Here is a 21,737-nt window from a genome sequence, read left to right as displayed (position 1 = left end):
ATGAAAAACCTTAAAAGACAACTGTCTTTACTTTTCCTATCAAAAAACACAGTAGTTCATGTTTTGAAGGGGACAGCCACTCTCATAAAATGCCTTACAATACAAGGTATAAGACAATGAAAAAACATACATTTATACAGGATTACAACAACACAGTCAGTAGCTACTGTTGAGCCAGTCCATTTCTTGCATTTTGTGGATGGTGCTGTTGAACTGTGATAACCTCCGCCAGGGAATAAACTTGTGAGCTCCAAAATATAAAGAATAGGAGACAGAAATAACAGCAGTACTCCAATACTCAAAATCGGTGGGGGTCTACCACGTCTCTACCCCTACAGCTGTTTAAACAGTTAATCTAATACTGACCAGCATGCAAAAGAAAACCACAACATGCTGTGAAACTTCCAGCCATAAGTTACAACAGAGACAGCAGCACAAAGCATTATGCCCTTAAATGAGGAACATAGAATTAGGAGAAGTTAGTGTGGTAATGTGGTACTGTGGTATGATGAGACTTAAGAAATTACCCGTGACTTGCAACTCTGTTCTGAGGCCAAGGTCAAATCCCCTTCAGAGCTACAAATGAGTGGCTTTGAAAGAAATAAGCTTTATCATGAACATAAACTGTACATATGGAAATGCATATGCTACTTGTTTTAAAAAAAAGTTAACATTCTCAGAAAAACAAGCAAGAGACGGTAACTACTGTACTATTTCACGTGCACTACATATTTGACAACTTTCTGACCAAGTTAAACTAGAAATGTTTCGTGTTGAAAAAAGACACTTTATTCAGCTGCTTATATTTTTCTAATTTGTGTTTCTTCCTACTACTCTGTTACTTCATCTTGCTTTGCTTTTTCCTGCTACTTGCTGCCGGTTCTCTAAAGTGTTAACTGCATCTTTTCTGTTGCATTTATTACTGCTTGTTTATATCGTGTCTAAATTGTCAAGTGTTATTCTACGCTCTTAGTTTTGGTTTAAGCACTTGGGCTTTAGGCCTGTCTCCTAGCTCTTCCTGGCCTTTCTCCCTCAGAATCTGACAAATATGGATTGGCAACTTCCTACAATTTCTTTTGCCATTCTGGTTGAGATGGGCATCCTGAGACAGTGTAGCAACTGCCTCATGTACACGGTTAACCATCTACTACTACCACCTAGGAACACAATTTGAGAGAGATGCAATTACATTAGGAACAGAGTCCAAGCTCTCTCCCCCTCAAGCCAGTATATCTGGCACCTCAAACACCACCCACACCTACATATGTGGAGGTCCTCCACATAAACATACCCAAACAAAGGAGACCTCTGAGGCAAAAACACATGTGATCTCCACAGCCCTCCACACCACATACCATGCATAGTCAACACACCTGTGCCTCACAACCACTAAGGCTTCACCATAAACCCAACATATTAGTCATAGGAGACTCCACTGTGAGACACACAGATGTGCCTCTCACCAGGCTGGATATGGAGAAAGTCACGGTTAGTTGTCTCTCAGCTGCCAGAATCTGCCATATCACACACTCACTAAAGTCTCTCAATAATACATACTGTTACGACTCTGTCATAGTCCATGTTGGCATGAATGACTTGAGACGTACCTCTCTGGACTATATGAAGAGAGACATGATTGAGCTCGCTGACTGTGTGTCCCAGGAAGCTATGCCCCTAGCCTTAAGCAGTATCCTACTGTCACCCAGAATGATACCTCAACACAAACAGAAAATGATTGACTAACAATTGGCTTAGTTTCTGCTGTCATTCCAGGGGGATCCAGTACCTGACAGCCTGGGAAGATATGATCGACAGACCATGATGCTTTGCCAGAGATGGCCTGCATCTGGGCTTCAGGCTTCTGGCAAAGGCTCTTGCCTCCCCTGAAGTGCCTTTTTAGGAAAAGCGATGCGGTTAAAACTACCAACATAAAAATATCAACAAAACGCAAATTAAAGGCCATGCTGCTAAACGCTAGGAGTCTAAACATGAAACTGCACTCATTGCAAGCATTCCTAACCCTGGAAAATAACGACATCTGTGCAGTCACAGAAACCTGGTTCAAATTTGTGGACAGCACCCCAGCTTTACCTGGTTACTCATCCTATCATACATTCAGACCCCAAACTTTGGGCAGTAAAGCCAAAGGAGGTGGAGTTTCAATATACATTAAAGACATACACACCTCCAGGCTGGTCAAACAGTATGATGCACAGGAGACACTCCAGGTGCAGTTAGCCATTGACAAGACCCCTATTCAAATCATAGCGAGCTACCGGTCTCGGAATCTGACTCAAGATGCCCAGTCCACCTATTTGGACCTGTTCGAATTTATCAAGATTCAACCCTATACCCTGACCCTGGGTTACTTTAACTTCCCAAACAAAGACTGGAAGAACTACTCATGCCAGAACACAAATGCTCAGAGATTCCCTGATTTTGTCAATGCAAATGCGTTGGAACAGCTAGTCGATATCCGCAGAAGAGGTGATAATATCTTGGACTTAGTATTAACCAACATGAGTAACCACTTCAGCATCCCTATATTATCATCCTCCCTGGTAAGATCTGACCACAAAGTGGTCACTTTCGAAGCCAGCATCGCCCCCAACCCCCCTCTAGCTAGAATCAGACATAAAAAACTTCTCCAAAGCTGATTACAGCCTCTTGAGGGATGGTATAAACAGCTTCACAGCCCCCTCTCCTTGTGTAGGAACTGGCACCAATATCCAAAACTACACCAAAGCACTATACAGGCATTTATATAGATGCATGGAATCAGAAATACCCAGCAGGACTAAAACATCCTCCGAAAGGAAGAGTAAACCTGTCTGGTGGACATCCGCAATAAATAAACTCTACAACAAAAGGAAAAAATTGCTGTCCAAGACCAAGAAGGAGCAGGTGCCCAATTGGAAGCAATGTCTCCTTATCCTGAACAAGCAAATAAGAGCACTAGTGAAATCCTCCAGAGCAAACTTTAAGCCTAAATTGGCCACATCTACTAGAAACAATCAAAAGGCCTTCTTCACATATGTCCACAACCTCAAAGGAAGCACCCAGATCTGTTCATAACTGGTGATCAAGGACACCACATATACAAATGCTGTAGATACAGTAAACTTGCTGGCTGACATATTCAGTGAAAATGTTACCCCTCTGTCCTCCCCCATCAGTAAATCAGGACATCCCCAGTACCTGTCCCCTTCCGCTTATATCTAGGGAACAGGTCATCACTCTTTCTCAATGGCAAAAAATACAGCCTCCATGGGACCAGACATCCCAGGCTGCATCCTATATGAACTCGGGCAGGAATTTGCAGCACCATTAGGCACCCTATTCAACCAATGCCTGATTATTGCCTTCATCCCAGCTGAGTGGAGGACAGCCCCAGTCATCCCTTTACACAAAAGTGGAGCATACACTGATCCGGGAAATTACAGACACATCAGCTTAACTAGCCTGAACTGCAAGGCCATGGAACGGATTATTATGGACCTCATTAGCAAGGACATTGGCACTCTCCAAACACTTGATACCGCACAGTCTGGCTTTGACAAGGGGAGGTCATGTCTGCTAAATTTGGTTGATTTCTTTGAGACAGTCACCAAAGCCATGGGTGAGGGGAAGACAGTGCACACTACCTACCATGACCTGGCCAAAGCCTTTGACACTATTCCACTCGAGCATAATAAATAAGCTCTCTTAACTAGGCATCAATTCATATGTTAGCAGATGGGTAGCAAACTGGCTTACTGACAGAACCCATGTAGTCAAAATAGGGGAAGCCACCTCAAACAGTTGGTCTTGGGGCCTCTGTTATTTGGGATATACTTTTCTGAGGTGCAAGCCAAAAACAGTGGGGTATGGCTGACAAATTTGCAGATGACTGCAAGCAGGGTGCTGTCATCAATTCCCTTAATGACGTGGACATCCTCCAAGAGGGTCTCACTCAGACAAATGACTGGTGCCAGAAACATGGCCTCAAGCTGAATACCAAAAAATGCATCATCATCCCCTTTGGGAAGAGTGACGTCCCCCACAAATTATCACATTAATAACAACGTCCTCAGCACTCGATCAGTCGTGAGGGATTTGGGCACCCAGGTTGATAACAACCTGACTTTTCACCACCATATTGCTTCCGTTGTATGAAAAGCCTTCTACATGGCCCACCTCATAAGTAAGAGTATCTCATCCAGGGACAAGGAGGTCATAACATCCCTGTATTCTTCCCTTATAAGACCCATTATTGAGTAAAACACCCCTTACGGCATGTACTTCACAAAGCACATGCAGCAGCTGGAGACCAGAGGTTCCTCAACAGGAGAATCCAGGGCCTCAAACATCTACCATACACAGATAGGGCTTTTAGCCTATCCCTCTACTCAGTTTCATACAGACTCTTCAAAAGTGATCTTATCCCTCTAGTCAGTTTCATACAGGCTCTTCAGAGGTGACCTCTGTTTGGCATACAAGGCAATCATGGACTGCACCTTGATGGCACTGCTGTATATCCGCAAGTCAAGCTCAAGTAACCTGCACACGTGGCCTCAACCTGGTCTGTGACTTCAACAAGACTTGTTGGCGGGACAGATTTGTGTCCCAGAGACTCCCCCATCTATGGAACAAACTCCCTCTCCACATCAAGCATAGTACCTCTTTACTCCTTTTTAAGCGCAAGCTGGACAACTAGATTGGAAACAGAAAATATACCCTTGGGATATTTAACAGCACTATCCAGCGATTCAGCTCTTGCCTCTTCAGCATGGTCTGGTACAACTCCTGCAGTATTGCCACCAATGTGGATAAGCTCTGCAGTCCAGGAAGACCTTGGAATAGAGCCACCTCTCACTGGTATTGACAACTGTAAAATGAGATGGTTTGAGTACCTCATAAGGATGCCCCCTGGGTGCCAGGGCTGGATTTAGGCATAAGCTAAACAAGCTACAGTTTAGGAGCCCACAGCAATCCTTCAGAATTGTTTTTCATCTGTAAAAAGTTCATATAAGAAAGCCTTCATAAATGAAATTTCCCCACTAATGAAGGTCTTGAAACTGAATACAACCATTGATATATTTTTCAAAGATCTAATGGCACAAACCCTCCCCTGCCCCCATACAATGTTATTCTCTATTCAGACTTGCCAAACTGGGTCTCAGTGGCTTCTCATAGTTTAGGGCCTTGCCATGTCTAAATATAGTCGTTCTGGGCACTTACAAAGTACTACATCCACCCCATGAGGACAATGATCCAGGACCAGAGCTACAAAATGTTGGAGGGATCTACGACCTTCAGTTTGTCTAAGAATAGCTGGGGATCCCACAAGAATATCATGAGACTGTTGCTGCGATAGAAAAGACTGGCTTATCTACTCATCTTGTTACACCATGAGCCTTACTTGGACAAGTACTTTAGAAAACGAATGATGTCTCCCTTTCCCAGTCTGAACCTCCATGCTGGTGTTCTTCATATATGTAACTGCTGCTGGCAACTGCAAAACACAAGACAAGTCACGCTAACAGCAGAAAGTCAGGAAAGTAACATGACAGTGTTCCACAGAATTTGACCATAACTCTCTGACCCTGACAGGTACATAACAAAGGAAACCTCTTCACATAGAGTCAGACCATAAGACCATGACGGTTTTCAGATAAGGCAGTTCTTAATGGGTATGTAACCTTTTTCTCCTCAGTACCATCCCATTGTGGTACAGACCTATTAATCTGCCACATGGCCCAGGATGATGGTCTGCTAGCCACTGGATAGCACTTCTGCCTGACACACGTGCGTGTGTGTGTAGGAATTTATCAGAGCTTCACCTCTCAGTTAACAAGCTCACCTATGTGATTCTGTATTCACGTTTTTTTTTTTTCTTTTTCAGTAGACGTGATTCACAAGCATCTGTACAATACAGAGTTCAGACGTATGCAGGACGCCACCTCTCTTCAATGTGTTCCAATGACTTCACAGCTTTGCAATGCAGAATAACCATATTGGCAATGTTAGAAATTACATGGAAAAGTACTAAACAGCCGGAGTTAATCAACTGTAGTAGGAACGCATTTTGTTTGTACAGAGTATCAGCCATTTCATTTAGCAGGTTCTGCAGCACAGACTTAATACAAATGCACTGAAGTCTGAAATCTTTGATTTGCATATACATCCTGAAGCATAATTACTTCAGATTACAGTGAGAAAGCCAGTTTTGTTTTGTTTACCAAGTGTACGTAAAGTGAGTATAGATGGAAAACCTTTTTCATACACATAAATTACATAATACTCTGCACTTTTAGAATACCTAGCAAGTAGTCAACACAATAACACGGTGTGCACAGAAGTGCCAGAAACTGCTTCTGATTCACTTTGTTCAACCTGTCTTAAGCTGAAGATGTACAACAACAGTGACGTAGGATCTGTCCATACTGCTAACCTAGCAAGATAACAGTAGGCTGATGCTCAAAAGCTAAGCTCAGGTATTTAGCAAATGCTGTTGATTCTATTATGGCCCCAATGGTCAGCAGGCACATGGGGACAGAATTAACATTACAAAATGATGGCCCTGTGAAAAGGCAAAACTTTTAATCAATAAAAACCTATTCACTGTCTCATGACTGCAGCCTGTTAATCACAACAGACGGCTTTCTACAGATTCTGGGACACTTTGGCTGATCAAGAGACTAAGTCCTAGTCTTACAATGTCTAAATGTGAGGTACCATATATACAGTCAAGATACAAGTTCATTAACATCTAATTTAGTAATTACTATAAGTAATTATTGCAATGTTCACAGCTGATTCTGTTACACCCAGCAGCACATTCATAATTTTGATAGAGTCTGAGTTATTCAAGTTAAGAGACTCCATCAGCGTCTAAACTCTGGAGTCCTAATCAGTATTCATGGGGTCTATATTATTTCAGCAAACGCTGCTTAATCGACAAAATAAAATCGAAATCTCTAAATCTCGAACACACGGAACACCGATTTTTTTCTCACTGTAGTGCGATCCCGGAGTTGGTATATTTAAGTAGGACGGGTATTTGTGGCAAAGCCCCACACTTTATTTTGTGTTTTGATTTTTTTTTCTCTGGGAAAAAAAAAATCTCTGTTCTGTGTGTTCGAGATTTAGGGATTTCAGCTTTAATGGGTCGATTAAACAGCGTTCACTGTAATATAGACCCTATTCATGCAGGTAAAATACCAGCTACCATCTCCTGGGCTTAGACTAATACCATAAATCACCCTCCCACAATTCTACTGATAAAGTTTCATCTAGCCCAAAAGGTGACTTAGTAATCAAGAACACTGGTTCTGCAACAGCCACTTACTACTACTGACAGAAATACCCAGGCACTTAATGGTGAGCAATGCTACGGATGCCAAAGTACCAGCCACAATGCTGCAAGCATGTTTCACCCTACAAAAAGAAACTTTATACAGAACATCAAGGCTATGAACTGCGACGGGAAGATTTGCTACTGACCTGGGTTTGACTCCCTTGCTCTCCCCATTCACATATTTTGTCTCCTATCACACTGAGCAAGTTATTGAAGCAGAAAAGCAACCCCTACAAAAAAGAATAAAATAAAATAAAAAAAAAAATGCTGTACCTACTGTATCTTAAGAGGAAATACATACACACACACACTACTTCCCAGTTGATATACAAATATATGCTACATTCTACTGCTGAAAAATTGCTTTAATCCCATACTAGCCCTCTTGCTTGAATGTACATGGTCTTAAAGCTCTCATTTTCTCACTTCTGTATAGCCTGTGAGCACTTCCGGAGTTCAGAAAACCAGAAATGGAATGTCCTGGCAATGACGCATCATCTGGCTTCATGGACTGCTGACTCACTTTTTCTGCTCTGTTTGAAGAGGGGGAGGACGGCTTGTCTGCCTGGCTACACTAGCTAACTTTTTTTTTTTTTTGTTAAATTAAATCTCAAGACAGGAGCAATTGTTTACATTACATTTCCAGATATTTAACATCAATATTCAAAATTATTCCAGCTGACCAAGTTTTGTAGTTTAGACCTACTTCTGTTCTACAAACAAGTACACAGTTACAGTTTCAAAACTATCCATTAAACAGTCCTTCTTAAGCAATATTCACTCAAGTATCACATCAGACTTAGCAGAAGTTTGCTAATCACATATTAAGCAGTTCAGAATAAATTACAAACATTTGAACATCTTTTCTGAAATAAACTGTGTACTGTCAGAACACAGTAGCAATAGTACATGCTGTATACTGTTTCTCCAAACTTCTTAAGTTTGCTAGTGGTCTTTCTACACCTTTAATAGCCACAGTTAAAAAACAAAAGATTAAAAAAAAATAATGGTTTTAATACTTACCCACAGTCAGGAGCAGGACACCATCGACAGTCCGGATCAGAAGCTAAGTAGCGCCTAAGCATAAACTCCTCATATTTCTCCATTAGTGCACTATCATTAAGAATTAACCGAATATCATGTGGATTCAGCCTCTCTGAACACTCTGGACAGCTAATATTCACCCTGCTTTCTGTGATTTCAATACGCAAGTATTGGCGCAAGCAGTCCAGGCAAGAGCGGTGGTGGCAAGTCATGATCTCTGGCACATTCTCCTGAGGCTGCCGCACAAAGCACAGTGGGCACTCCAAGAACTCTGATGAAAACTCCTTCTGGGAAGAAGGTGAAGGGGTTAGTGTTGCTTGACTCTCAGACCCAGGAAGGCTCTTTTCAGTCTCAGATGGCTCTGAAGGCAAGTTTTCTGTGCCTGCCACTGGCATTGCCACTTGTTTCCTCTTGGAATGGGATCGGCTAGTAAAAACATTCTGAAATGGAATTCGCCTTCTTCTCTTTCCTGAGCCTGGGCACTTTGGATTTGGTGTGGCACTTATGGACGAGTGTGGTGACTCAGACTCTCGCTCTGAACCCATTATCTCAGAGATTCTTTCAAAAAAAGTAAAGAAAGAAAGAAATCAAATGAAGCCCTTGCTAGTATCCAAAGTCCGAAATGGAGTTTTCCTGGTTAGACAAAATGTGAGTTAAAGTGAAACAAAAATATCCAACAGCTAAGAGTTCAAAAGATCAGTTTTACCATGGGCCCAGGAGACTTCAAATGCTACGGCTTAAAAGTTCTCAGCAGCAAATAACATTATATCTTTGGGAAGTACATACTTGAGAAAATCCAGAGTTCGTTTAGTGTTGTGTAGTTCTGCCTGGCTGACTAGCTTAGCTTCCTTGAACTGCTTCTTTTTCTTCTTCTTTTTCTCCTTCCTCTCGCTCTCTCATATCATTCTGTAAGAATACAAAACACAGGAAGTTACAGCAAGCAAACAAGCAGCTGCTTGACTTATGACATCACACTTCTTTGACTGGGCATGCTCAGAAGAAAGCAAGCACAAGCTCCACAGTTGCCCTAAAGGCCTTAAGCAGTGATTAAATACATAAATTCCAATCTACGTTATTCTCTTCCAGTTTCATTCTTACACATTGTGTTCAGCTTTCAAATGCATTCTTAATTAGAATGCACTTTTTATTATTTCTCCTGTTTACTTCACTGTGATTTTAGAATTAAAACCTGTGCCTCGAAATGTAATTTACACCTTGAATTTACAAACTGCAGACAATGCTATGACACATTTAAAAGAGATACTTATGTGTCTTAAACATTATTATTGATTTTTTTCCTTTTGTTATTGTGGAATAAAATAAATTAATTTATAAACTTTGAATTGACATGACAGTGTATTTTACTTATTACTTGCAAATACCTGTATGCAAAGCATCTTTGCACTGTATTTTTGTACTGTAATTTGGCACCATTTCAGTGCAGCTGTGTAACATAGTTATTTCTATGCTAGTGAAGTTTAATGAGAAACCTTTGTAAACATCTATCTGAAGTTAATCTGTAGTTTGTTCTGCTAATTTTCACATTAAAGTTAACTGTTCAAAGTGTTATACATAGAAAATGGAATATCATTACACTATGGAAGCCTTGTTTATCATATAATATCCTACGTAAATATTATTTGCTGTTTGTGTGAGCATAAATTCAGCATGTGCTACAGCTTTAACATTTATTAATCCTTTAAAATGCTAGAAATGGTTGTTTTGCTGATAACATCTCTTTAGCATAGACCGACTCTCTGTCCCTGCAAATGCAGTTAACCTTTAACCACCATGAATCTTGTGTGCTCGTATCTAATGACCTGAAGGTAAACAAGTAGTATATGGAAGTAACAAGGACGGCTGAAAGAATACTAGGATGTTTATAAAAAAAGCATTACCAAAACCGAACAAGAGGTCAGTTTTATGAGTAAACAACAAGTGAGTCCCAGTTCTGGTGACCTCATCATTGTAAGGACAAAAATAAAACAGAAGTTGTTTAAAAGAAGACAACAAAAAGGAGGTAGCCCACATCAGAAACTATTTAAAGTATATGCTGAGGAGGAAAGGCAGAAGTAGCATCTGATAGAAGCTTTATGGCAATCTGGAGAGTTTAGGGGGTGCCATATTTAAAAAAGTATGTGCAAACAAGATGAGAATCTGAAGGCAGAAGGAGGATGGCTCAGGGGAAGCACATATAAATATTATTTTTCAGAAAGGGATGGTTGGAATAATCTTGATAAACAAGCCATTGGCTGAAAGCCAGTAACAGAATGTAATAATGCACACAGAAGTCATAATGGTAGTTCCTATAAGAGGTGATCCAACTGGCAGGGTAACAAGCAGACAAAAGGCCAGATGCCAAAAGGGAATAAATGAAATGGAGAAAATCCAGGCAATTCTGAAGAAGTCCTTTCAAGGCAATAGCTCTTACTATGATTTATAATAAAAGCTTGTTTTTAATCATACATTCGTTCTCCAAGTCTGGATTTTTTGACAGATTCTGAAACGATCAGGATACCATTGTAGATGCCTTCATCATCATGCAACACTGCCCCAAACCTGTAGCCTAACTCTGCACCAGTGTGTCATTATGCCAGAGGCAGAATACTTTATAGACTTCCCAACCCTATGCAAATGCCAGATGTCTATGGAATACAAGATACCCTAGGAACAGGTAATGTGACTGGTAACTTCTCTTTAACAGAATTTCCTGACCTATTAATGGCATATACTAATGACAGCTGAGCCTGCCATGTAACTGCAGAGAGTCTCCAAAGACAGCCATTCCCACAGTGCCACCAGTATGTTGGGTGTAATAATGCATTTACAACAGCCACAAATACACTACTGGCATGTGGTGGAAGCTGTGCTGTTAAATCACAGTCGGAATTAGCTGCACAAGTAAGATTCAAGTCATAACCAGTGTACAAAGGGGATGGCTTCCAAAAAAAGCTGTACTGTGCTTGCACATGGTAATCATCACCCCCAGCTTCCTAGCACACTGCAGAACAGTTTCACCTGTTTGATAGAACCGGTGCTGCACGCATTTGGACTTCACACCATATAATGTCTGCAGTACTATTGCTGGCCTTCAGTGTGTCTATGCCACAACAGCTCATAGACTTTACTGGGTAACTCCAGTGTTATGTTGTACACTGGCATTCTACACCAGTGTAAGATGTCAAGGTGCACTGAAGTTAACCCCTGTTTCAGAAGTATGTGTAGGGTTCTCATATTCCTTATTAACGTAAATGGTTCTTACAGACTTCTTTTTGTAGAGCCAAGCGCTATATAAAACCTATCAGAATCCCACAGAAAGCGTACCAAGCAGACATTATCTGAAAGACTGAAACCAGATATTAACTTTCCAAGGATGACACCACCCGAATAGATAGATAAACTCCCTTCACTGTAAGTAATAGCTACCTGTAGGATTCCTTGTAGCTGCTGTAGCTTACTGTAATATTTAGTTATGTGCCAGTTTGTTAAAATACTGAGTAGACTGGTCTCACTGAACAGCTATATTTTAGGGAAACTAGAACATTTGATTTAGACAGTGAAATATCATGGTACAACAGTGTTACTACACAAGAGTCTAAACAGTTGAAGCCCAACAGTTATAAATAATCTGACATAAATATGGCGGGGAGCTTGTCTTAATAAAAGTAAGCCATGAACAAACAACTTGTGTGTGGTAATTAGTCACGTAGCAAGAGCAAACTGTCATAGCAACAAAAAGACAATTAAAATATTTTTTACCAGGGAGTAACAAATGTGTGTTACTAATGGCTTTAAGTGTACTTTACTTCAGAAAGGCAGAGAGTACAATATTACAACTGCTCTGTAGCCATTATGTCCTGACAGATATCAGGACACATTCCTGTACTGACAGTCACTCCTGTCCTAGGAGATACTCTAATGAGCTCTGACTATGTATGTCCTGACAGATATTACGATACATTCCTGCACCGACAGTTACTCCTGTCCTAGCAGATACAGTAATGAGCTCTGACTATGTATGTCCTGACATTTATTAGGATACATTCCTGCACTGACAGTCACTCCTGTCCTAGCAAATACTGTAATGAGCTCTGACTATGTATGTCCTGACATTTATTAGGATACATTCCTGCACTGACAGTCACTCCTGTCCTAGAAGATACAGTAATGAGCTCTGACTATGTATGTCCTGACAGATATTAGGACACATTCCTGCACTGACAGTCACTCCTGTCCTAGCAGATACTGTAATGAACTCTGACTATGTATGTCCTGACAGATATTAGAACACATTCCTGCACTGACAGCCACTCCTGTCCTAGCAGATACTGTAATGAGCTCTGACTACGTATGTCCTGACATATATTAGGTTACATTACTGCACTGACAGTCACTCCTGTCCTAGCAGATACTGTAATGAGCTCTGACTATGTATGTCCTGACATATATTAGGTTACATTCCTGCACTGACAGTCACTCCTGTCCTAGCAGATACTGTAATGAGCTCTGACTATGTATTTCCTGACATATATTAGGATACATTCCTGCACTGACAGTCACTCCTGTCCTAGCAGATACTGTAATGAGCTCAGACTATGTATGTCCTGACATATATTAGGATACATTCCTGCACTGACAGTCACTCCTGTCCTAGCAGATACTGTAATGAACTCTGACTATGCATGTCCTGACATATATTCGGATACATTCTTTCACTGACAGTCACTCCTGTCCTAGCAGATACTGTAATGAGCTCTGACTATGTATGTCCTGACATATATTAGGACACATTCCTGCACTGACAGTCACTCCTGTCCTAGCAGATACTGTAATGAGCTCTGACTATGTATGTCCTGACATATATTAGGACACATTCCTGAACTGACAGTCACTCCTGTCCTAGCAGATACTGTAATGAGTTCTGACTAAGTATGTCCTGACATATATTAGGATACATTCCTCCACAGACAGTCACTCCAGTCCGAGCAGATACTGTAATGAGCTCTGACTATGTATGTCCTGACATATATTAGGATACATTCCTTCATTGACAGTCACTCCTGTCCTAGCAGATACTGCAATGAGCTCTGACTATGTATGTCCTGACAGATATTAGGACACATTCCTGCACTGACAGTCACTCCTGTCCTAGCAGATGCTGTAATGAGCTCTGACTATGTATGTCCTGACAGATATTAGGACACATTCCTGCACTTACAGTCACTCCTGTCCTAGCAGATAATTTAATGAGCTCTGACTATGTATGTCCAGACATATATTAGAACGCAATCCTGCACTGACAGTCAATCCTGTCATAGCAGATACTGTAATGAGCTCTGACTATGTATGTCCTGACAGATATTAGGACACATTCCTTCACTGACAGTCACTCCTGTCCTAGCAGATACTGTAATGAGCTCTGACTATGTATGTCCTGACATATATTAGGATGCATTCCTGCACTGACAGTCACTCCTGTCCTAGCAGATACTGTCATGAGCTCTGACTATGTATGTCCTGACATATATTAGGACACATTCCTGCACTGACATTCACTCCTGTCCTAGCAGATACTGTAATGAGCTCTGACTATGTATGTCCTGACAGATATTAGGATACATTCCTGCACAGACAGTCACTCCTGTCCTAGCAGATACTGTAATGAGCTCTGACTATGTATGTCCTGCCATATATTAGGACACATTCCTGCACTGACAGTCACTCCTGTCCTAGCAGATACTGTAATGAGCTCTGACTATGTATGTCCTGACAGATATTAAGATACATTCCTGCACTGACAGTCACTCCTGTCCTAGCAGATACTGTAATGAGCTCTGACTATGTATGTCCTGGCAGATATTAAGATACATTCCTTCACTGACAGTCACTCCTGTCGTAGCAGATACTGTAATGAGCTCTAAATATGTATGTCCTGACAGATATTAGGACACATTCCTGCACTGACAGTCACTCCTGTCCCAGCAGATACTGGACAGAGCTCTGACTATGTATGTTCTGATAGATATTAGGACACATTCCTGCACGGACAGTCACTCCTGTCCTAGGAGATACTCTAATGAGCTCTGACTATGTATGTCCTGACAGATATTAGGATACATTCCTGCACCGACAGTTACTCCTGTCCTAGCAGATACAGTAATGAGCTCTGACTATGTATGTCCCGACATTTATTAGGATACATTCCTGCACTGACAGTCACTCCTGTCCTAGCAAATACTGTAATGAGCTCTGACTATGTATGTCCTGACATTTATTAGGATACATTCCTGCACTGACAGTCACTCCTGTCCTAGAAGATACAGTAATGAGCTCTGACTATGTATGTCCTGACAGATATTAGGACACATTCCTGCACTGACAGTCACTCCTGTCCTAGCAGATAGTGTAATGAGCTCTGACTATGTATGTCCTGACAGATATTAGAACACATTCCTGCACTGACAGCCACTCCTGTCCTAGCAGATACTGTAATGAGCTCTGACTACGTATGTCCTGAGATATATTAGGTTACATTACTGCACTGACAGTCACTCCTGTCCTAGCAGATACTGTAATGAGCTCTGACTATGTATGTCCTGACATATATTAGGTTACATTCCTGCACTGACAGTCACTCCTGTCCTAGCAGATACTGTAATGAGCTCTGACTATGTATTTCCTGACATATATTAGGATACATTCCTGCACTGACAGTCACTCCTGTCCTACCAGATACTGTAATGAGCTCTGACTATGTATGTCCTGACATATATTAGGACATATTCCTGCACTGACAGTCACTCCTGTCCTAGCAGATGCTGTAATGAGTTCTGACTATGTATGTCCTGACAGATATTAGGACACATTCCTGCACTGACAGTCACTCCTGTCCTAGCAGATACTGTAATGAGCTCTGACTATGTATGTCCTGACAGATATTAGGACACATTCCTGCACTGACAGTCACTCCTATCCTAGCAGATACTGTAATGAGCTCTGACTATGTATGTCCTGACATATATAAGGACACATTCCTGCACTGACACTCACTCCTGTCCTAGCAGATACTGTAATGAGCTCTGACTATGTATGTCCTGACATATATTAGGACACATTCCTGCACTGACAGTCACTCCTGTCCTAGCGGATACTGTAATGAGCTCTGACTATGTATGTCTTGACATATATTAGGACACATTCCTGAACTGACAGTCACTCCTGTCCTAGCAGATACTGTAATGAGTTCTGACTAAGTATGTCCTGACATATATTAGGATACATTCCTGCACAGACAGTCACTCCAGTCCGAGCAGATACTGTAATGAGCTCTGACTATGTATGTCCTGACATATATTAGGATACATTCCTTCACTGACAGTCACTCCTGTCCTAGCAGATACTGCAATGAGCTCTGACTATGTATGTCCTGACAGATATTAGGACACATTCCTGCACTGACAGTCACTCCTGTCCTAGCAGATGCTGTAATGAGCTCTGACTATGTATGTCCTGACAGATATTAGGACACATTCCTGCACTGACAGTCACTCCTGTCCTAGCAGATAATTTAATGAGCTCTGACTATGTATGTCCAGACATATATTAGGACGCAATCCTGCACTGACAGTCACTCCTGTCATAGCAGATACTGTAATGAGCTCTGACTATGTATGTCCTGACAGATATTAGGACACATTCCTTCACTGACAGTCACTCCTGTCCTAGCAGATACTGTAATGAGCTCTGACTATGTATGTCCTGACATATATTAGGATACATTCCTGCACTGACAGTCACTCCTGTCCTAGCAGATACTGTCATGAGCTCTGACTATGTATGTCCTGACAGATATTAAGATACATTCCTGCACTGACAGTCACTCCTGTCCTAGCAGATACTGTAATGAGCTCTGACTATGTATGTCCTGACAGATATTAAGATACATTCCTTCACTGACAGTCACTCCTGTCGTAGCAGATACTGTAATGAGCTCTGAATATGTATGTCCTGACAGATATTAGGACACATTCCTGCACTGACAGTCACTCCTGTCCTAGCAGATACTGGAATGAGCTCTGACTATGTATGTCCTGATAGATATTAGGACACATTCCTGCACGGACAGTCACTCCTGTCCTAGCAGATACTGTAATGAGCTCTGACTATGTATGTCCCGACATATATTAGGATACAATCCTGCAATGACAGTCACTCCTGTCCTAGCAGATACTGTAATGAGCTCTGACTATGTATGTCCTGACAGAAATTAAGACACATTCCTTCACTGACAGTCACTCCTGTCCTAGCAGATACTGTAATGAGCTCTGACTATGAATGTCCTGACATATATTAGGATACATTCCTGCACTGACAGTCACTTCTGTCCTAGCAGATACTGTAATGAGCTCTGACTATGTATGTCCTGACATATATTAGGACACAATCCTGCACTGACAGTCACTCCTGTCCTAGCAGATACTGTAATGAGCTCTGACTATGTATGTCCTGACAATACATTCCTGCAATGACAGTCACTCCTGTCCTAGCAGATACTGTAATGAGCTCTGACTATGTATGTCCTGACAGAAATTAGGACACATTCCTTCACTGACAGTCACTCCTGTCCTAGCAGATACTGTAATGAGCTCTGACTATGAATGTCCTGACATATATTAGGATACATTCCTGCACTGACAGTCACTTCTGTCCTAGCAGATACTGTAATGAGCTCTGACTATGTATGTCCTGACATATATTAGGACACCTTCCTGCACTGACATTCACTCCTGTCCTAGCAGATACTGTAATGAGCTCTGACTATGTATGTCCTGACAGATATTAGGATACATTCCTGCACTGACAGTCACTCCTGTCCTAGCAGATACTGTAATGAGCTCTGACTATGTATGTCCTGCCATATATTAGGACACATTCCTGGACTGACAGTCACTCCTGTTGTAGCAGATACTGTAATGAGCTCTGACTATGTATGTCCTGACAGATATTAAGATACATTCCTTCACTGACAGTCACTCCTGTCCTAGCAGATACCGTAATGAGCTCTGACTATGTATGTCCTGATATATATTAGGACACATTCCTGCACTGACAGTCACTCCTGTCATACCAGATACTGTAATGAGCTCTGACTATGTATGTTCTGACATGTATTAGGATACATTCCTTCACTGACAGTCACACCTGTCTTAGCAGATACTGTAATGAGCTCTGACTATGTATGTCCTGACAGATATTAGGATACACTACTGCACTGACAGTCACTCCTGTCCTAGCAGATACTGTAATGAGCTCTGACTATGTATGTCCTGACATATATTAGGACACATTCCGGCACTGACAGTCACTCCTGTTCTGGCAGATACTGTAATGAGCTCTGACTATGTATGTCCTGACAGATATTAGGACACATTCCTGCACTGACAGTCACTCCTGTCCTAGCAGATACTGGAATGAGCTCTGACTTTGTATGTCCTGATAGATATTAGGACACATTCCTGCACTGACAGGCACTCCTGCCCTAGCAGATACTGTAATGAGCTCTGACTATGTATGTCCTGACAGATACTAGGACATATTCCTGCACTGCCAGTCACTCCTGTCCTAGTAGATACTGTAATGAGCTCTGACTATGTATGTCCTGACATATATTAGGATACATTCCTTCACTGTCAGTCACTCCTGTCCTAGCAGATACTGTAATAAGCTCTGACTATGTATGTCCTGACAGATATTAGGATACATTCCTGCAGTGACAGTCACTCCTGCCTAGCAGATACTGTAATGAGCTCTGACTATGTATGTCCTGACAGATATTAGGACACCTTCCTGCACTGACAGTCACTCCTGTCTTAGCAGATACTGTAATGATCTCTGACTATGTGTGTCCTGACAGATATTAGGGTACCTTGCTGCACTGAAAGTCACTCCTGTCGTAGCAGATACTGTAATGAGCTCTGACTATGTATGTCCTGAAAGATATTAGGATACATTCCTGCACTGTCAGTCACTCCATTCCTAGCAGATACTGTAATGAACTCTGACTATGTATGTCCTGAGATATATTAGGACACATTCCTGCACTGAGAGTCACTCCTGTCCTAGCAGATACTGTAATGAGCTCTGACTATGTATGTCCTGCCATATATTATGACACATTCCTGCACTGACAGTCACTCCTGTCCTAGTAGATACTGTAATGAGCTCTGACAGGCACTCCTGCCCTAGCAGATACTGTAATGAGCTCTGACTATGTATGTCCTGACATATATTAGGACACATTCCTGCACTGACAGTCACTCCTGTCCTAGCAGATACTGTAATGAGCTCTGACTATGTATGTCCTGACAGATATTAGGACTCATTCCTGCACTGACAGTCACTCCTGTCCTAGCAGATACTGGAATGAGCTCTGACTTTGTATGTCCTGATAGATATTAGGACACATTCCTGCACTGACAGGCACTCCTGCCCTAGCAGATACTGTAATGAGCTCTGACTATGTATGTCCTGACAGATACTAGGACATATTCCTGCACTGCCAGTCACTCCTGTCCTAGTAGATACTGTAATGAGCTCAGACTATGTATGTCCTGACATATATTAGGATACATTCCTTCACTGTCAGTCACTCCTGTCCTAGCAGATACTGTAATGATCTCTGACTATGTATGTCCTGACAGATATTAGGACACCTTCCTGCACTGACAGTCACTCCTGTCTTAGCAGATACTGTAATGATCTCTGACTATGTATGTCCTGACAGATATTATGGTACCTTGCTGCACTGACAGTCACTCCTGTCGTAGCAGATACTGTAATGAGCTCTGACTATGTATGTCCTGACAGATATTAGGGTACCTTGCTGCATTGACAGTCACTCCTGTCGTAGCAGATACTGTAATGAGCTCTGACTATGTATGTCCTGACAGATATTAGGGTACGTTCCTGCACTGACAGTCACTCCTGTCCTAGCAGATACTGTAATGATCTCAGACTATGTATATCCTGACATATATTAGGATACATTCCTGCACTGACAGTCAGTCCTGTCCTAGCAGATATTGTAATTAGCTCTGACTATGTATGCACTGACAGATATTAGGACACATTCCTGCACTGACAGTCACTCCTATCCTAGCAGATACTGTAGTGAGCTCTGACTCTGTATGTCCATACATATATTAGTGCACATTCCTGCACTGACAGTCACTCCTGTCCTAGCAGATACTGTAATGAGCTCTGACTATGTATGTCCTGACATATATTAGGACACATTCCTGCACTGACAGTGACTCCTGTCCTAGAAGATACTGAAATGAGCTCTGACTATGTATGTCCTGACATATATTAGGACACATTCCTTGACTGACAGTCACTCCTTCCCTAGCAGATACTGTAATGAGCTCTGACTATGTATGTCCTGACAGATATTAGGATACAATCCTTTACTGACAGTCACTCCTGTCCTAGCAGATACTGTCATGAGCTCTGACTATGTATGTCCTGACATATATTAGGACGCATTCCTGCACTGACAGTCACTCCTGTCCTTACAGATACTGTAATGAGCTCTGACTATGTATGTCCTGACATATATTAGGACACATTCCTGCACTGACAGTCACTCCTGTCCTAGCAGATACTGTAATGAGCTCTGACTATGTATGTCCTGACATATATTAGGACACATTCCTTCACTGACAGTCACTCCTGTCCTAACTGATACTGTAATGAGCTCTGACTATGTATGTCCTGACATATATTAGGATACATTACTTCACTGATAGTCATTCCTGTCCTAGCAGATACTGTAATGAGCTCTGACTATGTATGTCCTGACAGATATTAGGATACATTCCTGCACTGTGAGTCACTCCATTCCTAGCAGATACGGTAATGAACTCTGACTATGTATGTCCTGAGATATATTAGGACACATTCCTGCACTGAGAGTCACTCCTGTCCTAGCAGATATTGTAATGAGCTCTGACTATGTATGTCCTGCCATATATTATGACACATTCCTGCACTGACAGTCACTCCTGTCCTAGTAGATACTGTAATGAGCTCTGACTATGTATGTCCTGACATATATTATGACACATTCCTGCACTGACAGTCACTCCTGTCCTATCAGATACTGTAATGAGCTCTATGTATGTCCTGACATATATTAGGACACAATCCTGCACTGACAGTCACTCCTGTCCTAGCAGATACTGTAATGAGCACTGACTATGTATGTCCTGACAGATATTAGGACATATTCCTGCACTGACAGTCACTCCTGTCCTAGCAGATACTGTAATGAGTTCTGACTATTTTTGTCCTGACTGATATTAGGATACATTCCTGAACTGACAGTCACTCCTGTCCTAGCAGATGCTTTAATGAGCTCTGACTATGTATGTCCTGACAGATATTAGGACATATTCCTTCACTGACAGTCACTCCTGTCCTGGTAGGTACTGTAATGAGCTCTGACTATGTATGTCCTGACATATATTAGGACACATTCCTGCACTGACAGTCACTCCTGTCCTAGCAGATACTGTAATGAGCTCTGACTATGTATGTCATGACTGATATTAGGATACATTCCTTCACTGACAGTCACTCCTGTCCTAGCATATACTGTAATGAGCTCTGACTATGTATGTCCTGACATATATTAGGACATATTCCTGCACTGACAGTCACTCCTGTCCTAGCAAATACATGTAATGAGCTCTGACTATGTTTGTCCTGACAGATATTAGGACACATTCCTGCACTGACACTCACTCCTGTCCTAGCAGATACTGTAATGAGCACTGACTATGTATGTCCTGACAGATATTAGGACACATTCCTGCACTGACAGTCACTCCTGTCCAAGCAGATACTGTAATGAGTTCTGACTATGCATGTCCTGACTTATATTAGGATACATTCCTTCATTGACAGTCACTCCTGTCATAGCACATACTGTAATGAGCTCTGACTATGTATGTCCTGACAGATATTAGGATACATTCCTGCACTGACAGTCACTCCTGTCCTAGCAGATACTGTAATGGGCTCTGACTATGTATGTCCTGACAGATATAAGGACACATTCCTGCACTGACAGTCACTCCTGTCCTAGCAGATACTGCAATGAGCTCTGACTTTGTATGTCCTGACATATATTAGGATATATTCCTGCACTGACAGTCACTCCTGTCCTAGCAGATACTGTAATGAGCTCTGACTATGTATGTCCTGACAGATATTAGGACACATTCCTGCAGTGACAGTCACTCCTTTCCTAGCAGATACTCTAATGAGCTCTGACTATGTATGTCCTGACAGA

The 21,737-nt window shown here is 41.7% G+C and overlaps 1 protein-coding gene across 2 annotated transcripts in view; it reads right to left on the bottom strand.

Annotated features, from left to right (window-relative positions):
* RNF19B (ring finger protein 19B) overlaps positions 1 to 21,737 on the bottom strand; it is a 645,200-nt gene that overhangs the window by 121,101 nt on the left and 502,362 nt on the right. The window contains exons 2-3 of one of the 2 annotated variants that reach the window (XM_044059924.1): positions 9,170 to 9,289; positions 8,363 to 8,941 (exon numbers count right to left, since the gene is read on the bottom strand). In XM_044059924.1, the coding sequence (XP_043915859.1) occupies positions 8,363 to 8,928 (566 nt within the window). In that variant the 5' untranslated portion in view covers positions 8,929 to 8,941; positions 9,170 to 9,289. Of the gene's footprint in view, positions 1 to 8,362; positions 9,290 to 21,737 lie in introns of both variants that reach the window. The other variant, XM_044059923.1, reaches the window with a different exon arrangement.

The sequence above is a fragment of the Protopterus annectens genome, chromosome 1.part2, assembly GCF_019279795.1.
Source record: "Protopterus annectens isolate FY-2018-M chromosome 1.part2, PAN1.0, whole genome shotgun sequence".
NCBI classification, from domain to species: Eukaryota; Metazoa; Chordata; order Ceratodontiformes; family Protopteridae; genus Protopterus; species Protopterus annectens.
This window is presented reverse-complemented; position numbering and strand designations above follow the sequence as displayed.